Source organism: Echinops telfairi, unplaced genomic scaffold, assembly GCF_000313985.2.
Source record: "Echinops telfairi isolate 266 unplaced genomic scaffold, ASM31398v2 ScPeMD7_7;HRSCAF=31, whole genome shotgun sequence".
NCBI lineage: Eukaryota > Metazoa > Chordata > Mammalia > Afrosoricida > Tenrecidae > Echinops > Echinops telfairi.
Genome location: NW_022103904.1, coordinates 28,059,820 through 28,077,598, shown reverse-complemented (window position 1 = coordinate 28,077,598; position 17,779 = coordinate 28,059,820). Strand labels below are relative to the sequence as shown.

The following is a 17,779-nucleotide window of genomic DNA, read 5'->3' as shown; positions in this document are numbered from 1 at the left end:
CCGCCCGGCGTGCCCGGAAGGGCGTGGCTCGGGAACATGGCTGCGGCGGCCTGGCTGCGGCGGGCCGTGTGCCGCTCCGGTTGCGTGCTGCTCTTCCTTTCGCAGTTCTACATCTTGTCGGGCGGTGGTGAGTGCGAGCCGGGGTCCACGCTGGGCTGCGGGCCGAGTGGCGGGAGGGAGCACCCCCCCTCCCCCGCCAGCTGCCGGAAGTCGTGCTGAGGCGGCCGCGGGCCGGTGGCGAGGCGGAGGGCGGCGCGTGCTGGACGTCCTGTCCGAGTCCGAAAGGCCGGCCTCTCTTCTGAGACTCCCGCCTGCAAAGACCAGAGGACCGAGCGCTCGGGACCCGGCCGGGAAGCAGGACTGAATCCCGGTGCCGAAGAGCTAAATTGTTTACCCTGCTGGCGTTTCCCCCTGTAGTTTGATGAGCAGCCGAGCCGGGAGGCGTTCAATGCTAGCCTACTGTAGACCCTAAGTGTTAAGCTCAAATCCAGATTTTCTTAACCCCGGATAACGTGTTTCTCTAATTATAGGATCCTTAAATTTAGATTCGCAGCCGCTGGCTCAGTCAATAAAGGACCCGGGTCCGACTCGTACATTCACAGTAGTTCCCAGGGCAGCAGGTACTAGATGTTTTCTATTCTAGTAAATGTGCATATTTATATCTAGTGGTTTTAATTTGTCAAAATAAGATTTCTTTTAGTATTCAAAATCAATGTCCATTGTTTAACATATTATCATTTTTAGATTATGTGAAGTAAGGGCAGAAACACATTTTTTTTAGTTTTATTTGAATACTCTTTTTTAAAAAAATTAAAGGATCATTTTATTGGGGACCCTTACAGCTCTTATAATAATCCATACATCAGTTGCATCTTATTTGAATACCTTTTGACAATTCTGCTTCATTTCTTTTTGCAGCCCCACATCTTATTTGAATATCTTTTGACAATTCTGCTTCATATCTTTTTGCAGCCCCACAGCCCTAATTTCCATCTCCGTATTTCATGTTTCTATCATTTTACCCAATCCAGTCATCAAAATAACTTTCAACTAATGCTTCCATTCAGAAACTACCTTCTACTTCTTGAACCGTTTTCTTGGTGTTGGGTTTTAAAGGATCCCCAAGCATATGTGAAATGGAAGGCATGACATGGAGACCCACACACTTATGAGTTTAGATCTGATTGTTTTACAATGACCTTGAACAAATTACTCTCCCTTAGAACTTCAGTGTCCTTATCAGGTGATAGGGTTAGCCTGAATTTCTTTTTTTTTTTCTTTACCTGCACTATCAGCATTTTATAGACTTCGACTTTCTGAAGTAATTTTGTCTTTCTGATTCCAAGTTCCAGATACAGTAACGTGGCAGAAAATAAGGAGTTTTGTGGGATTGTTATCTGTGCAAAGCAAAGTGGAAAATGGGTAGATTTTTGACACTCTGTAACTGTTTGCTTCAAAAGTGTCTGGTTAAATACTAGCAAGTCAACTTACTCCATTTTCAAGGACAGGAATATTTTAATCTCGGGAAAAGAAGAAAGAGAATTATACATTTTATCTGAGGAGTAGATCTTCAGTGGCTGTAAACTTTGCCTTGCTAGAATTGGAGGCAGCACCAACCACAGGCATGGAAGTCCTTTATTTCATCGAGGCTTCTTTGGGGTTTCAACTTTTAGTCAGGCATTTCTATCTAGTTCTTGAACCTGAGGATTTTGTGTTAATACTTTTTATATACTGATTTATCAGGCTTACCCATTTAAAATACACTTACTCCTCACCAGCGCCACGTTTCACAATTACAACAATGGCAAAAGAAAAAAAATCGATCCACCTACTTTGTGCATTAATGAAGTACATCCAGCAGTAGAAAGTATCACTGGGTGTGTTGGTTAGGGTTGTAGGTTATCTTGGCTGAACCATGATTCTTTTGTTTGTCAGGTATATAATGAGTTAATACTATAATTGGGTCATTATATAATGATAATGATGAAATTATCCTCCATTTTCACATGAAGCTGATTTTCACATAATGACCTGGACTTTGGAACCTATAGTGTTGGTGAGAAGTAGGTATAATGACTTCAAGTTGGACCAGTTTTAAACAAGCATTAGTATATTTTGCTAAGTAGAGCCTTTGTTTTCATAGTTTCGTCCCTCCATGTTTCCATTATATCAATGAACTGAAAATAGAGGTATTGTTCAGGACATAGCAGATACTTGAGCGTAAAATGTAGATGATTTTATAGAAAATAATAAGAATTCTTGATTATTTTGGATGTCTGTGAAAACCCCATTTCCACTTTAAAACTATTCCCATTTTGGCTTTCTTAATTAGTGAAAATTATCATATACTTAGGTAGGCTAGTCGGGAGTGATTGCAACCCTGTGAACAGGTTATTAGTATAGAGACAGTTATTTTGATTAATATAAATGTTATACCAATGTGCAATTATGACAAAATTTTTTCCAAAGAGTGTATAATTAGAGAGTATCTGTGGCTTCATTTCCAAAATGGTGAATTAAGTGAAAAGAACCTAAGATAAGAAGTAAGGAAATAGTTCTGGTTCTGTTTTTGCCAGACTCCCTCTGTGATTCTGGAAAGATACCAACAACTCTCAGCTTTAGTTTTTCATCTTATAAAATGATAGTTGTTGTTTTCTGAGCCCATACCTGTACCCAGCATTATATAACATATATAATTCAATGGCATCCAGTCATTTCCTGCTCATAGTGACCCTATAGGACAGGGTGTGGGTTTACACGACTAACTTTCTGGGATGGTGGTTTCAAACTGCTGACCTTGCAGTCCAACTTGTAACCACTACAACACTAGGGTTGAGCACCTTTAATTTTCAAAGCCTTTGGGGACACTTATTAAGTATAAGATAGCTATGAGTTGGCATCAACTTGAAGGCAGTGAGTTTTTTTAACCAGTAAAGTGCTTGGCTCTTGAAGTGTTGCCCCAAGTTACACTGCTGACTGGCATCTGAATTCTCCTTTAGTTGCAGGTGCCTCAACTCCAACTCTGCATTTACCATTCTGGTACACTAGAGACTGATGGCTATATTTCTTCATAACAATAAAAAATGAGATAATGATAGACCTTCCTCCCATCAGGTTTCCATGTAACAAGGCAACTTTTTAACCATATTCCCCAGAACTATGTCATACAGTGAAGTTAATTTAAGCTCTCATAAAGGGTATGCACTTGGAGATACTAGAATAACCCAGTTGCAGTTTACTGCTCTTGTAAATTGGTCCCCAACAAAAAATAATACTGTGTTTTGAAGGTTACTGGAGCTATAACTCGTTATCTCTTGTGGTAGTGTGTGTGGATTTGAATCACACTGTAGGTACCCTTTAGTGAGGTACACCGGCTGCTATAACGGAGAAAGATGAGGCTGTTGACTCCCATAAAGATATATAGTCTTAGAAGCCCACAAGGGCAGTTCTATGTCTTCTTGAGTCTCTAGGAGTCAGAATTGACTTAACGATGAGTTTTATTTTTTGGTTTAACATTGCAGCAGGCTCTGGCATTGCACTTGTGTATAGTTACACTTAGTTATACTTAGTGACTAAGTGTGCAGAAGCCTGACCTCTCATTCACTGAGTATACTCCAGTTTAGAGTAGTATGTATAGAGCAACACACACACCTATGATTGTGAGAATGGCTCATGACGGGGTCACTGTGAGTCATAACCGCCTTGATAGCACCTAACAGCAGCAGCACCATCAGTGTGAGGTACCCATGGCTGTGGCTGCTGGGTCATTTTTGTATGCTGATGTTTGCTTCAGTTAACAAGTAAGGAACAGGCCTGGTTCCCTCCCACCATCATGATCCATGCAAGACAACAGGCACGCAGTTATATAAGTTCTCTTAACTCTGAATTATATTTTACATCTTTGAATCTTTTTTTTTTAAATCAGGTTTATTGAAGTATATATTACATACACGTTTTCCTCTCTTTAATGGATAGTTCTGACTTGGCACGTACATGCAGGCTGAAGCTGCCACCATAATCAAGATGAAATAGTTCTGTCATAGCTACTCCACCCCAGGTTGCCTTATGCCCCTTTGTAGTGACCACTGTCTCCATTCCCAGCGTCTGACAACCCCTTTTTGTGTGTGTGCCTATATTTTTGCCTTTTCCAGAATGACATATATTCTGTATATATTATATGTTATATTATATGTTCATATAAACAGTATGAACCTTTTAAACCAAAACCCAATGCCATTGGGTAGATATTGACTTAAAGTGACTTTGTATAGGGTTCTTAGGCTATAAATATTTCTGCTTGCAGTTTGCAGTACAGTGCTACCCAACCGCTACCAGGGCTCCTTTGGGGCCAGGCTTTATGAGACCCAGCCATGTTGCTTGGCTTTATAAGTTGCTATGGCTTTTCTCAAGACCCTGTTTCATATTTATATCTCACTTTTACTGCCATCAAGTTGTTGGACTCATAACAACCCTGTGGAACAGAGTGGAACTGCTCCTGTGGGGTTCTGAGAATGCAGATCTTTCTGTGAGTGCACAGCCTCATCTTTCTCCTGTGGAGCAGTTGGTGGTTTTGAGTTGCAGATCTTGCAGTTAGCAGCTCAACATGTAACCTACTAAGCCAACAGGGCTCCGTATTTATATATGCACCGTATATACTTGTGTATAAGCCAAGTTTTTCAGCACATTTTTTGTGCAGTTTTTGTGGTAAGATTAGGTGCCTCGGCTGATGGTCAGGTCGGCTTATACTCGAGTATGTATGGTACTTTATATATAACAGCTTCGCTGTTTTATAGGCATCTCAAAATTAATATATCTGAAATACAACTCTTCTGCACTTCCTCAATCAATCAATCATTTGATCAAATAGATAAAAATCACTATTGCATAATGTTGCTTGAATCAAAGTCATGATTCTTCAATTTTCATTAAATGTAAATAGCCACATTTTTCCTATGGCCAAAATTACTTTTTTAAGGCGTACATCTGATTAATCTACTCTCCTGTTCCACTTTGATGAAAACCCAGACTCTTTCTCCTGTTGAACTGCATGCGGTGGTGCTTGCCTACTTCTTTTTCCCACCTGTCCCCTTCTTACTTCAGTGCTGAATAGCCCTTTGAGCTCTTTCCTACCCAAAACCCTTCATTCTTCATCTTCTCTGGGCCTAGAACACTTTGCTTAGGTGAATATTTGTTACTGTTAGTTTTTAGGTTTATATACCATCACCTTAAAGAGTCCCCCTCTTCGATCCTATTGGCTGAAGCAGACATCTCCCCCATTGCTTTTTTCCTCTTCACTGTCCACTGTGAAATCCTTCATAGCACTTTTCACAATACAGTATGTGATAATTCACTTGTCTAGAGATAGGTCTTGTCTTTTTCATCACAACAGTTCCAGTGGAGCATAATAAGTACTTAGAAGTCTATGTGATGAAGAATAAAGGAGTCATATACTTGGAGCAGTAGCATTAATGACCCCACTAGTACTGTGTGGCCTCTCAGTGGCAAATCCTGTGTGCCTCTGCTTGGATATGGGACATCCTCCTGGGCATGGTCATTCCTTTCATTTTCTTATTTCTTTCTACCTATAGGGTCACCATGAGTTATAAGTAACTTGATGGCTGTGTTATTTTAGGGGCCCTGGTGGCATAGTGGGTTATGCGTTTTGCTGCTAACAACAAGACAGCAATTTGAATCCATCAGCCATTCCCAGAGAAATATTTGGCATTCTATTCCCATAAATAGTTACAGAAAATCACAGGGATGGGTCTGTCCTATCCTATAGGGTTGTTACGAATTGTAATTGACTTGATGGCAGTTTTTGGTTTTATAGGTTTGAGTAAGGATTTTAATGAAAGGGTGTTATTTTCCATTTTGTATTAAATAAAGTTCTCAAATCTCTCCCAGTTTACTGTAGATTTCCTTTTATTTTACAGTTATAGCTGTATTTTGAGGCAGTAGTGGGCCAATTCTTTTCTTTGCTGGTCAGTTGTCACACACCTAACCTCAGCATAGGCAGTCTCCCTTATATCTCATTGCTTATGACTGTGTTTCTTACAAATGATTATTTTCTTGTTATTCTGATCAGTAAGTAAGTATAGTATGAGAATAAGCTTCTCTCTCGCCTTGCATAGAAAGTACTGAAACCCCACCTTATGTGATGAAGTGCCCAAGCAATGGTTTGTGTAGCCGACTTCCAGCTGACTGTGCAGAGTGCAAGACAAATTTCTCCTGTGTGTATGGGAAGCCTGTCACTTTTGAATGCACAGTCAAGCCTTCTGTTACATGTGTTGTAAGTACTGCATCTTACTTATTTTAAATAATTACTCTTAAAACTACAGTTAAAAGTTTACAGTTTAGACTTGGTCATTGAGAGAAAATTATGAAAGTGATATTTTAGAAGTAAGTCAGCTTTATCAGACATTTTAAAATTCCATTTCAAAGCACTATTTGGGTGATAAATTGGAGTAATTAGCAGAAAAATTGGAAAATTTAAAAGCTCATTCCCATAAAAAATGGCCCTGTTATCATCACTCTTAAATCCAAGGCTTTTGTAGTCACTAGCCCTTAGAACAGCAGTTCTCTACCTGTGGGTCACGACCCCTTTGGGGGTCAAACGACCCTTTCACAGGGTACACCCAATTCATAACAGTAGCAAAATTACAGTTAGGAAGTAGCAACGAAAATGATTTTATGATTGGGGGGGTCAACACAACATGAGGAATTGTATTAAAGGGTTGTAGCATTAGAAGGTTGAGAATCACTGTCTTAGAAGCTAGACTGCAATTCCCATGGTCAGCAGTTCAAAACCACCAGTACCTCTGAGGGAGAAAGACTGGGCTTTCTACTCCTGTGAGCAGTTACAGGAGTAGAAATCTTGGAAATCCACAGGGGTTCACTATGAGTCAGCATTGGCTGTATGGCAGTGAGGTTTGTTTTTTATTCCTTAGAGCAGTGGTTCTCAATCTTCCCAATGCTGCGACCCTTTAATACCGTTTCTCATGTTGTGGTGACCCCCAACCATAAAATTATTTTTGTTGCTACTTCATAGCTGTAATTTTGCTACTGTTATGAATCGTAATGTAAATATCTGATATGCAGGCTGTATTTTCATTGTCACAAATTGAACATAATTAAAGTATAGTGATTAATCACAAAACAATATGTAATTATATATTGTGAAATATGTTTGTGTTTTCCGATGGTCTTAGGTGACCCCTGTGAAAGGGTCATTCAACCCCCAAAGGTCTTGCAACCCACAGGTTGAGAACCGCTGTCTTAGAGAGAGAGGGCTTGAGGGTACCAACTTCACAGCACCTTCGAGGTAGCCCCAGAGCTGCTAAATTGCGAAAATTGAGGACATCCAGCTAGCTCCAATTGTCTTTGAATTCTGTCCTAGAAACTCAGCAAGATAGAGTAGCAATGAGTACTGAAGGAGCATTTTACTCTGGTCATGCTGTAACTAGCTGGGTATGGGGGTTATTAATCTCTTATAAAACAAGTGGCTGCATCCAGATCAACTTTTCCTAAAGGTAGTCTATACAAGTATATATAAAGCAGGTATAATTTCTTTATATGGATTCTGTTCTTTTAGTAGTGACCGCTTTTTAATGAAGGATAGGCAACAAATCAGTCAATAATAGGGTGCCTATGGAGCTATATATATATATTGTTAAAAATCAATCCGTTTAGTTATCAGTAAATTTTAGGTGGATCTACGATTTAATGTGAAAGTGAATCCCTGTAGGACCAGAGACACAGTTATTAAAATAATCCCAAAGTTGGAACATTTTTCTAAATTTGTAATAAAAATTTTAAACCACAGAAAGAAGAATTGATAAGTTTGACTAGTAAAAATTAGGTTTTTAATGGGGTTAATAAAGCATAAAGACAAATGGCAAACTAGGAAAAAATATTTCTAACAAGTGACAAATACTGCCTTGATATCCATAATTAGTAAAGGTTTGAAGTAGATGAGAAATAATTGCAATCTGTAGGAAAATGGACATTGACATTCCATTGAAAAATGCCAGTTCTCTGGTATCAAAAGCTTATAGGCCAGCAGTTAACATCTCTTGTGAATTTTTCTTAGTAGATGGTAAGATCTGTGAGCTGCATGTTGGTTGACTGCCAGTGTTCATGGAAGTGGAAACAGCAGTAATCGTGCATGAGTGCTGGACCAGATGGTGATTAGAGATGTTACAAAAATTTAGGGCTCAGATTAGCATCAGGCTCATGGAAAAGGGATTTGAGTTCTACTCATAACTTGTAGTTCAGTCATCTTAAACAAATATACTCATTCCTTTCAGTTATTGGTGGTCCTGTGGATTACAAAAATAGTTTGTATGTGTGCTTTTAATTTTATTGAGCTATACTTAACATAAAATTCAGTCATACCAAGAACTGTGCAATCATTGCTAAATCAGCTTGGGAACCTTTTCTTCATGTGCTCATTGATGTTGACTCCCAATTTCTCCCACCCTCCTTGTCTTTGCCCTCAGGAAATCATTAATCCAGCTACTATTTTTTTAATTCCCCCAATCCCAGTTTCTCTGTAGAGATAAACATACAAAACAATGGAAAACTACAAACAAGGACCCACCAATAATGACCTTCTGAAACAGTTAAAGACATCAATCGAAGAGAAAGAAAAGAATATAAAAACAGAATAAATTCACATTGGGTCCAGAGGGAGATCAGATTACAAAATGATAATTTCTAGTCTCAAACTCACTACCATCTACTCATAGTGACCCTGTAAGACTGCCCCTTTGAATTTCCCAGACTCGGAAGCCCCTCTTTGTCCTGAGGAGTGGCTGGTATTTTCAAACTGTCTACCTTGTAGATAGCAGCCCAAATAACCCCTATACTACCTGGGCTCCACTGCAAACAAGTACAGCCGCTAAAATCTTCTTTATAATGTTCTTTGTCTGATAATAGGTTTGTTAATTTTCCTAGTCTCTGTGAATTGGGGATTTACCAGGGACTCAATCCACTTAGTGACCTTGCAAATGGATTTTGGGCTACCACTATCATCTGCATATTTGGTGTTTAGAATTTAGGCATTGGTACCATTCCCTCCCAGGTTTGGATCTTATTTACATCTTCTGTTGGGAACTTAGCTGACTCCTCACTTAGATGACTGCTTGTTTTGAGACAAGCCTTGAAGACCCCAGATTTTATTTCTCATGATAGTTTGGCATCATCTGATTTCTTGCTTGGCATCCATTACTTTAGTAGCCTCCTCATGAGGATAAATGCCATGCAAGGCCATATCATAAGAACTGGTTGTTCTTAGTTTATGCTTATAATCAAGCGAGAGCTCAAAATCATCCCAACTATTGTTTCTGTAAGTCCCTGTTTTCCTTTTGGAGATGTGATATTCTATTGTAATATATCATAAATCTTCCCCATGGGGTGTAAGGCATAATTACACTCTACTTGTAGTAACATTATTTTAGCCAGTGGCAAAGCATTGTTGAGCAAAGGGTTTTATACATGTGTAGAACTTCTTAGCAGCAGACTCTGATACGTCTTGTATACCTTCAAAATGTGGACACTGTTACATGCTGTGAGGATTGAAGATAAGGCAATACTTACCATAACACTTATATGAAGGCTGGATCATGCCTGGTAAACTTAACACATGTCACATAAATGTAGAGAGAGCCTGAAAACAGCAAATATATCTTGGTCTAAGCCTTCAACTCTAAGGTTACCATTCGTTGGGGTACCTTCAGAGCTTAGGTCCAAGCCCACCCAAAGTCCAGCAATTTCTTGATCTTTGGTTATTGATCTTATTCCACTATGGGAGTTTAGCTTAAAATTCAAGGAAGTATTTCCATTCCTTGGTTCTTTATAAGCTAATTTAAGATAAAGTCCCAGTTCTCCTGTTGGGGTTTCCAATTCAGGTCCTTCTGATGTGGTCTATGAAGGATGTAATGTACCTCAGCAAGGCAGAATCTAATGTATGTGTTATTTATAGTACCTTGCTTGGGTCATCAGGTTGGTTGGGAATGTGGTCAGAAGTGCCCAGTTAGCAATAATACTGGGCTTGTTTTTCCCTTAGAGTCTCTGTAAGCAAATTTACATATTTTTCTTAATGGCTGGGTACCGTACTCGGCTCACCTACAATCAGAAGTACAGTTGCCCCCATCAATACAGATATGACACTCCTCTTGATCTAATGTCCCAGTAAAGTTCACTAATTAGTAGGATTGCTTATTAATTTAAGGTGCCTGTAGAAAATTACTGTATGGAGGGAATTACTATTCTGTACACGGGAAACTGACTTCATGTGAGGCCACCCCTGGAGGTAGTTTTGTAATTGATTAACTTCATTCAACATCATAGTTTTCATGTCTCTCCAAGTCATAAGGTGTTTTGTGGTTTCATCACTATTTTTTCAGAGATGCATAGTATTTCATTGTGTGTATGTGCCATAGTTTCTTCATCCGTTCTTCAACTGATGACGTACCTTTGGGCTGTTTTCAGCTTCTTTCAATTGTGAACCTTGCTGCTGTCAACATGGGAGAGCATGTGTCTGTGTTTTTTTATTTCTTTTGGATATATGGCCAGCAGAGAGATTACTGGGTTGGATGATATTTCTATTCACAGTCATTTCAGGAAGTTCCATATCAGTTTCCACAGTGAATGTACACATTTATAATCCCACCAACAGTGTATGAATGAGAGTTCCAATCTCACCACACCCTTTCCAGCATTTGTTACTTGTGTTTTGTTTTGTTTTAATTGGGCTACTGTTGTGGGAGTAAGGTGATGGCTCATTGTTTTGGTTTGCATCTAGTGATCTTGAGCATTTCCTCATGTGTTTGTTAGTTATTCAAGTGTCTTCTCTGTTGAATTCTCTGTTCATGTCCTTTGTCCACCTTTTAAATGGGTTATTTACTTTCTTCTTGTGATGTTGAAGAATTCCATATGTTTTTGTGATTGGTCCCTTGTCTGTTGTGTTTTTGCTAGATGGTTTTTTCCCCAATCTGGGTTTCTCATTTTATTCTTTTTTGAAATCTGATCTGCATATAGTGTCTTATTTTTAATAAGCCCAAGGCATCTATTTTTGTGTGTGTTGTTTATGCTTCTTTTGTTATAGTTGGTGGTCTGTGTATGCCATACAGTAGGGCCCTTACGTTTGTCCCAAGTTTCTCTTAGAGCTGTGGGGGTTACATAGTAGGTCTTCAGTCCATTTTTGTGCATGGAGTGATGTATGAGTCCTGTTTCTTCTACAGACGTGGATCCAGTTTGTCCAGCACAAGTTGTTGAAGAGGGCATCTCTTCCCCATTTATTATACTTTGGTCTTTGTCTGTAGGTGGATGGTTTTATTTCTGTTTTTTCTGTTCTGTGCCTTAGCCTATGTACCTATCATTGTATTGGTATAACAGGCTGTTTTTATTGTTGTGGCTCTGTAAAAAGTTTTGAGGTCTTTTACTTTGTTCTTATTGAGGAGTTCTTTGCTTGTTCTGAGTTTTTTTCCTCCCCATATGAAGTTGGAAATTAGTTTTTTTCATTTCCTGAAAGAATTAGGTGGGGATTTGGATTGGAATTACATTGAGTTTATAGATTATTTTAGGCAGTGTTGACATTTTCACTACATTATGTCTTCCTGTCCTTAAGCGGGAAATTCTTCCATTTGTGTAGGTCTCTTTTGGTGTCTTGTAGGAGAGTTCTGTAGTTTTCTTATAGAAGTCGTTTATTTCTTTGGTTAGGTTTATTTCTAAGTATTTCATCTTCTGTGTGGCTATTGTAAGTGATAGTTCTCTTGATGTTTTTTCAAGAGTTCTTTTTGCTGGTATACTGAAATATATTGATTTCTGTTTGATCTTGTATCCTCCCATTTTATCAAATTCCTTGATTGTCTCCAGTATTTATTAATGGTAGCTATGAGCTTGGTGGTTTTTTCACCATCTTGAGTTTTAGTCTGTTTTTATCTGTGAAGTTTAAGGTATTTTTCTTATGGACAGCATATAGATATGTCTTGTTTTCTAATCCCATCTGTTACTCTGTCTTTTGATTGGTGCATTTAATGCATTGGCGTTCAGTGCTACTATTGATAATGTGGACTTTTGCTGTCATTTTGCTATATTTAATTTTTGTAGCTTTTTCTTTTTATGGTGTGGATTTATTGGTGTATTGATAACTCCTTTTTCTGTGTTGTTTTGATGCTGTTTTCATTGTATTGTTTTCTGGGTGGTATTGTCCGCTGTGATAATGCCGGGATTTGTGTGTTACTGCTGCTGTTTCTCTGACCATAGTGATATGATTAGTATCTTTTTTTGTAATGCTGGTCTTGCTTATACTTATTCCTTTAGTTTTTCCTTATTTAGAAATACGTTTATTTTCCCCCTGTATTGAGGATAATTTTGCAGGATATCGGATTTTTGGTTGACAGTTTTTCTTTCAGCGTTTGCTATATATTACTCCATTGTTTTCTCGTCTACATAGTATCCACTGAGAGATCCCAGCGTATCCTTTTTGATTTTTCTTTGTAGGTGACTGTTCTTTTTTCTCTAGCAAGCCTCAAGATTTTCCTTATCATTGAAGTTGGATAAATTGATAGTGTCCCACATCTCCCTCAGGCTTTCTTTGGATTATTTTACTTTTTTAGTTGATTGTTTCTCTCCAGGTTGGCAGTAGTCATAGAGTAATTTCTTTTTAATTGACTCATTTGATTTATCTTTTCTTCCATTCTATTCCTCAGGTCTTTTTACCATGTTGCGTATTTCTGTTATCTCATTGGTTTTCTTCTGGGATTCCTTTGGGGGTGAGGTTTTTAAGTTTCTGAATATCTTCCATTGTTTTCCTGAATCTTCCCCATATCCCTTAAAGGGTCCATCATTCTTTCCCGTTCTGTTTTTCATAGTTTTAGGGCGTCTGCCTAGTGCCCACGAACCTTTATTTGTACATCTTAAAAACTACTTCAACAGTAGAGACTTCACCTCATCTGGGGTCAGTTTATCAAGATATGGGGAGAGGGAATACTCAGTTGTGGCTATCCAACATTGTGCTAAGGTAATCATAAATCAACAGATAATCCTACTGGAAATTCAAATCAAGATGGAAGGAGGGGTGTTTGTATATCCCAGAGAAAGTATTTACACTTATGTTGGCGGATAAACCAAGTGGAGCAACCTCCCATCAGGAAAGATTGCTGAACAGTACTTGCATAGAACCCAAAGAGAGAATATGCCTGGTACTATGTTCCTAATTGGACACTTTCTGTCCTAGTTTCTAGCCCTTGGTGACCTAGGACCCATGTGCTATAAACTACTGGGACTTTAGACCAGTGGTTCTCAACCTGTGGGTTGCAACCCCTTTCACAGGGGTTGCCTGAAACCATCGGAAAACACATTTCTGATGGTCTTAGGAACTGAGACACCGCTCCTCTATCGGTCTCCAGGCGGGTCTGCCCGCAATCAGATAAGCCCACATATGAGTATGCTGCGTGAAGACTGTTACCCACACTACACCATGAGACAAAATTTCATTATTTATAACTAGAAATAAATATTTCACAATATATAACTATATATTGTTTTGTGGTTAATCACTATGCTTTAATTATGCTCAATTTGTAACAATGAAAATACATCTTGCACATCAGATATTTACATGATGATTCATAACAGTAGCAAAATTACAGTTATGAAGTAACAATGAAAGTAATTTTATGGTTGGGGGTCACCACAGCATGAGGAAGTGTATTAAAGGGCTGTGGCCTTAGGAAGGTTGAGAACCACTGCTTTAGACTCTGCCCTTTCAAGGCACCCCATATCATTCATAGGGTGAACAAGAAGATTTGATGTGGAAACCCAACTACACAAACTGGGATTTACCTCAAACTCCACTGCAGTAGATTTAAGGAACCAATATACTCCCTTGGATTTAATGCTGAAATGCTGTAGTATGAGAAGAAGGAGATGACTGCTATCCCAGTGTTACAGAATTGATGGTCATTGCACTTTGGTTCAAAGTGCTAGCCTTCTGTTGTCCTTCCCCCAGGGAGGAAGTTATATGTAAATCCTTGTAATCGGTTCCCCGTTTCCACCCCACCCTCTCTCCACCCTCCCAGTATTGCCACTCTCACCACTGGTCCTGAAGGAATCATCCACTCTGGCTTCCCTGTGTTTCCAGTTCCTATCTGTACCAGTGTACATCGTCTGGTCTAGCCAGATTTGTAAGGTAGAATTGGGATCATGATAGTGGGGAGGGTGAGGGGAAGCATTTAGGAACTAGAGGAAAGTTGTATGTTTCATCATAGCTACTCTGCATCCTGACTGGCTCGTGTCCTCCCCTGACCCTGCCATAAGGGCATGTTCAATCGCCTACAGATGGGCTTTGGGTTTCCACTCCGCATTCCCCCTCGTTCACAATGATGTGATTTTTTGTTCTTTGATGCCTGATACCTCATCCCTTCGACACCTCGTGATTGCACAGGCTGGTGTGCTTCTTCCATGTGGGCTTTGTTGCTTCTGAGCTAGATGGCGCCATGTTTACCTTGAAGCCTTTAAGACCCTAGATGCTTTATCTTTTGATAGCCATCAGCTTTCTTCGCCACATTTGCTTATGCATCCATTTGTCTTAACTGATCATATCCGGGAGGTGAGCATACAATGATATGATTTGTTGTTCTTTAATGCCTGATAAATGATTCCTTTGGCACCTCGTGAGCATGCAGGCTGGTGTGCTTCTTCCATGTGGGCTTTGTTGCTTCTGAGTTAAATGGCAGCTTGTTTACCTTTAAGCCTTTAAGACCCCAGATGCTATATTGTTTGATAGCCAAGCTCCATCAGCTTTCTTCACCACATTTACTTATGCACCTGCTTTGTCTTCAGCGATTGTGTTGGGAAGGTGAGCATTATGGAACCCCAGTTTAATAGAACAGAGTATTCTTGCATTGAGGGAGTACTTGAGTGAAGGCCCAATGTCCACCTGCTACCTTAATACTAAATCTATACATATATGCACATATATCTATTTCTACATCCTCATATATAAATGTATTTACATTTGAACATGCCTTTATTTAGACCTCTATAAATGCCCTTTACCTCCTACCTCTTTCCTTTATTTCCTTTGACTTTCCTCTTGTCCCACTGTCATGTTCAGCCTTCATTAGGGTTTTCAGTACTTCCTCTCGGTTACATCACCCTTGGTCACACCCTCCCAGGCCTCCTACACCCTCCTCACCACTGATTTGGATCACTTGTTCCCTTGTCCCTGGATTTGTTAACACCACTACCTTTCCCCCACCTCCTTAGTTTTTTAATGAAGCCCTGGTACCAAAGTGGTTGTGAGTTGGGGTTCATTCTGAAAGGTTAGCAGTACAAATCCACCAGTCACTCCTCAAGAGAAGACAGGCCTTTTTATTCCAGTAAAGAGTTACAGTCTCAGAAACTCACAGGAACAGTTCTGTCTGTCTTATAGGGCTGCTGTAAAGTGGCATCAATTTGATGGCAGGTTTATTATTGCTTCTTATGACTTGTATTAGTATGGGATACGTATGGTTCTGCCTTTGTCAATGAGTGTTATTGAAAATTTTACCCTATAACCAACCCCCATTGGTTGTGTAAGTAATGCTCATTCACTTAAATATTTAATCTATACAAGTCAACAATTAATGTATTGGCTGAAAACCTGGCCTAAACATCTGTAATTTCCTTTTCTCAGTGTTTTAGGTTTTGTACCAGATACTATCAGTAGAATTACCATATGCCCCAGAAGAATGATTTACAATATTCTCTGTCATAAAGTGATAATGATGTATTTAAAGTGAACAGAGACATATATAAACCTAGATATGTGAATGGACTTTGGGATTACACTTAATTCTTGTCCTAGTCTATGAACGATTAGCTCTTATATCATGGCCATATTAGATAATCACCCTCATCAGAGATCACTGAAGATATGGATGCTACAGCAAAGTGTAGTGAAGAAACTAGATGGTGCCCAAAGTCACAAAGTATAGTTAGTGTCTGGGGTCATAAATGGTTGTATTCAAATAAGTAGCCATCTAAGTGAGAGGTCAACTAAGCTCCACAAAGAAGCCCACCAGCCTGTCTGAACCAAGAATTGTAACTAATAAAACCCAAACCTGAAGGAGGGAATAGTTTCAGAGTTTAAATTGTGAGCACCCAAGCTATGGATAACAGTGGAAGCCCAAAATCCATTTGGAGGATCCCATCTGGATTAAGTCTCCAGTGAATCCCTTCTGACCATTGTTCAGGGATGCAGATACCATTGGTATCCAAAAACATTGTAAAGTTGATTGTGTCAGATGTGGTTAGGTTAGAATGTAACATTTTATCATGTGATCTTTGGCCCAATTTAAAGTTGTTTCCTTTTTTAATATTTTCTGCTTGTTTTTTGATTGAGATATTCCATTTTGCCAGTTTTCCCCCTTTCTGTTTGTGTTTTGTATGATTTTCTGTAGTATATGAAATCCAGGAGACAGTAACTGAACTAATACTGTATATACTTGAGTATAAGCTGACCCGGCTATCAGCCGAGGCACCTAATTCTACCACAAAAACTGCCTTTAAAATGTGCTGAAAAACTCGGCTTATACACGAGTATGAGTGATAATTACCTAGGGGGCATGGCCGATGAGGTTGAGGGAAGTGAGCTAACAATAATGAATATGAGATAGGAGAAAATATCCTAAAATTTCCTGTGGTGATGATTTCACAACTTTCTTAATATGATTGAACTATTAAATTGTATGATAGGTGAATGATATGCCAATCAAACTTTTTTTTAAGTAGTGTTATCTGAAATATTCTTTGCTAGCACTTTCTTATAAATTTATCTAGATTTCTTTTATTAGATATAATATTTGCATATATAGTCTTACGAATATGCTTGTTTTACATACGAGTTGTTTTCATACCTCTTCTGACATTTGGTACTAGGTGTTAGAAGTTTTAGGTCATGTGACTGTAGTTTTATTTCCATACTAAACTCTTGCCCTCTGATTTAGTAACTCTATTTTTCGGTATACAGGATGAAGATTTCAAATCCCAAAAGAACTTCCTCATCAATATGACTTGCAGATTTTGCTGGCAGCTTCCAGAAATAGATTATGAGTGTGCCAACTCCACCAGCTGCATGACAGTGTCCTGTTCTCGGCAGCGCTATCTTACTAATTGTACAGTTCGGGACCACATTCACTGCTTGGGTAAGTCAGAGTTCAGACAGAATTTCAGGACATGTGTGATCAAAACATTGTCTATGTTAGTTTACTTAAAGGAACTTTAATCTGAGATTTGAGAATTAAATTATCAGAATTTGTCAGCAGCCTTTTAGTTATTTTATGCCTCCTTGATTAAAAAGAGGGGGAGTGACATACAGAAAATTTTCAGTTTATAAGTCTTTAAACCATTCTGCCTTTTAAAACTTTACTGACTAGAACAAATTTGCCTCGTATGCTTTTCTTCTATTGTGTTTTAAACTGTATTATTTGATCAAACAAAAGGAAAAATATATAAAGTGTTTAGCATACCTGTTAGGAAACCTGATACTGCTAAGTCAAACCCCATTCATAGTAAACATTTGAGACAGTATAACTACCCCATAGGGTTTCCAACGCTGTAACTGTTTACCGAATCACTCTTATAATATACTGTATAAGAATATTAACCGATTGCATGGAGCTGTGTGTGGCCTCCTCCCTGGGGGACGGACAGCCGGGGAGTGGATGAGGAGAGACGTGGGACGGGGCAAGATGTGACAAAATACCCATTTATAAACTATCAAGGGCTCATG

At 39.0% G+C, this 17,779-nt stretch overlaps 1 protein-coding gene across 2 annotated transcripts in view; it reads left to right on the top strand.

Annotated features, from left to right (window-relative positions):
- The first annotated feature begins 36 nt into the window (after positions 1-36).
- The window catches only part of TM2D3 (TM2 domain containing 3), a 23,599-nt gene continuing 5,856 nt past the window's right edge, over positions 37-17,779 (top strand). Inside the window, exons 1-4 of one of the 2 annotated variants that reach the window (XM_045286349.1) lie at positions 37-127; positions 531-620; positions 6,132-6,289; positions 17,018-17,192. In XM_045286349.1, coding sequence (XP_045142284.1) covers positions 37-127; positions 531-620; positions 6,132-6,289; positions 17,018-17,192 — 514 coding nt within the window. The remainder of the gene's footprint in view (positions 128-530; positions 621-6,131; positions 6,290-17,017; positions 17,193-17,779) is intronic. The other variant, XM_030884478.2, reaches the window with a different exon arrangement.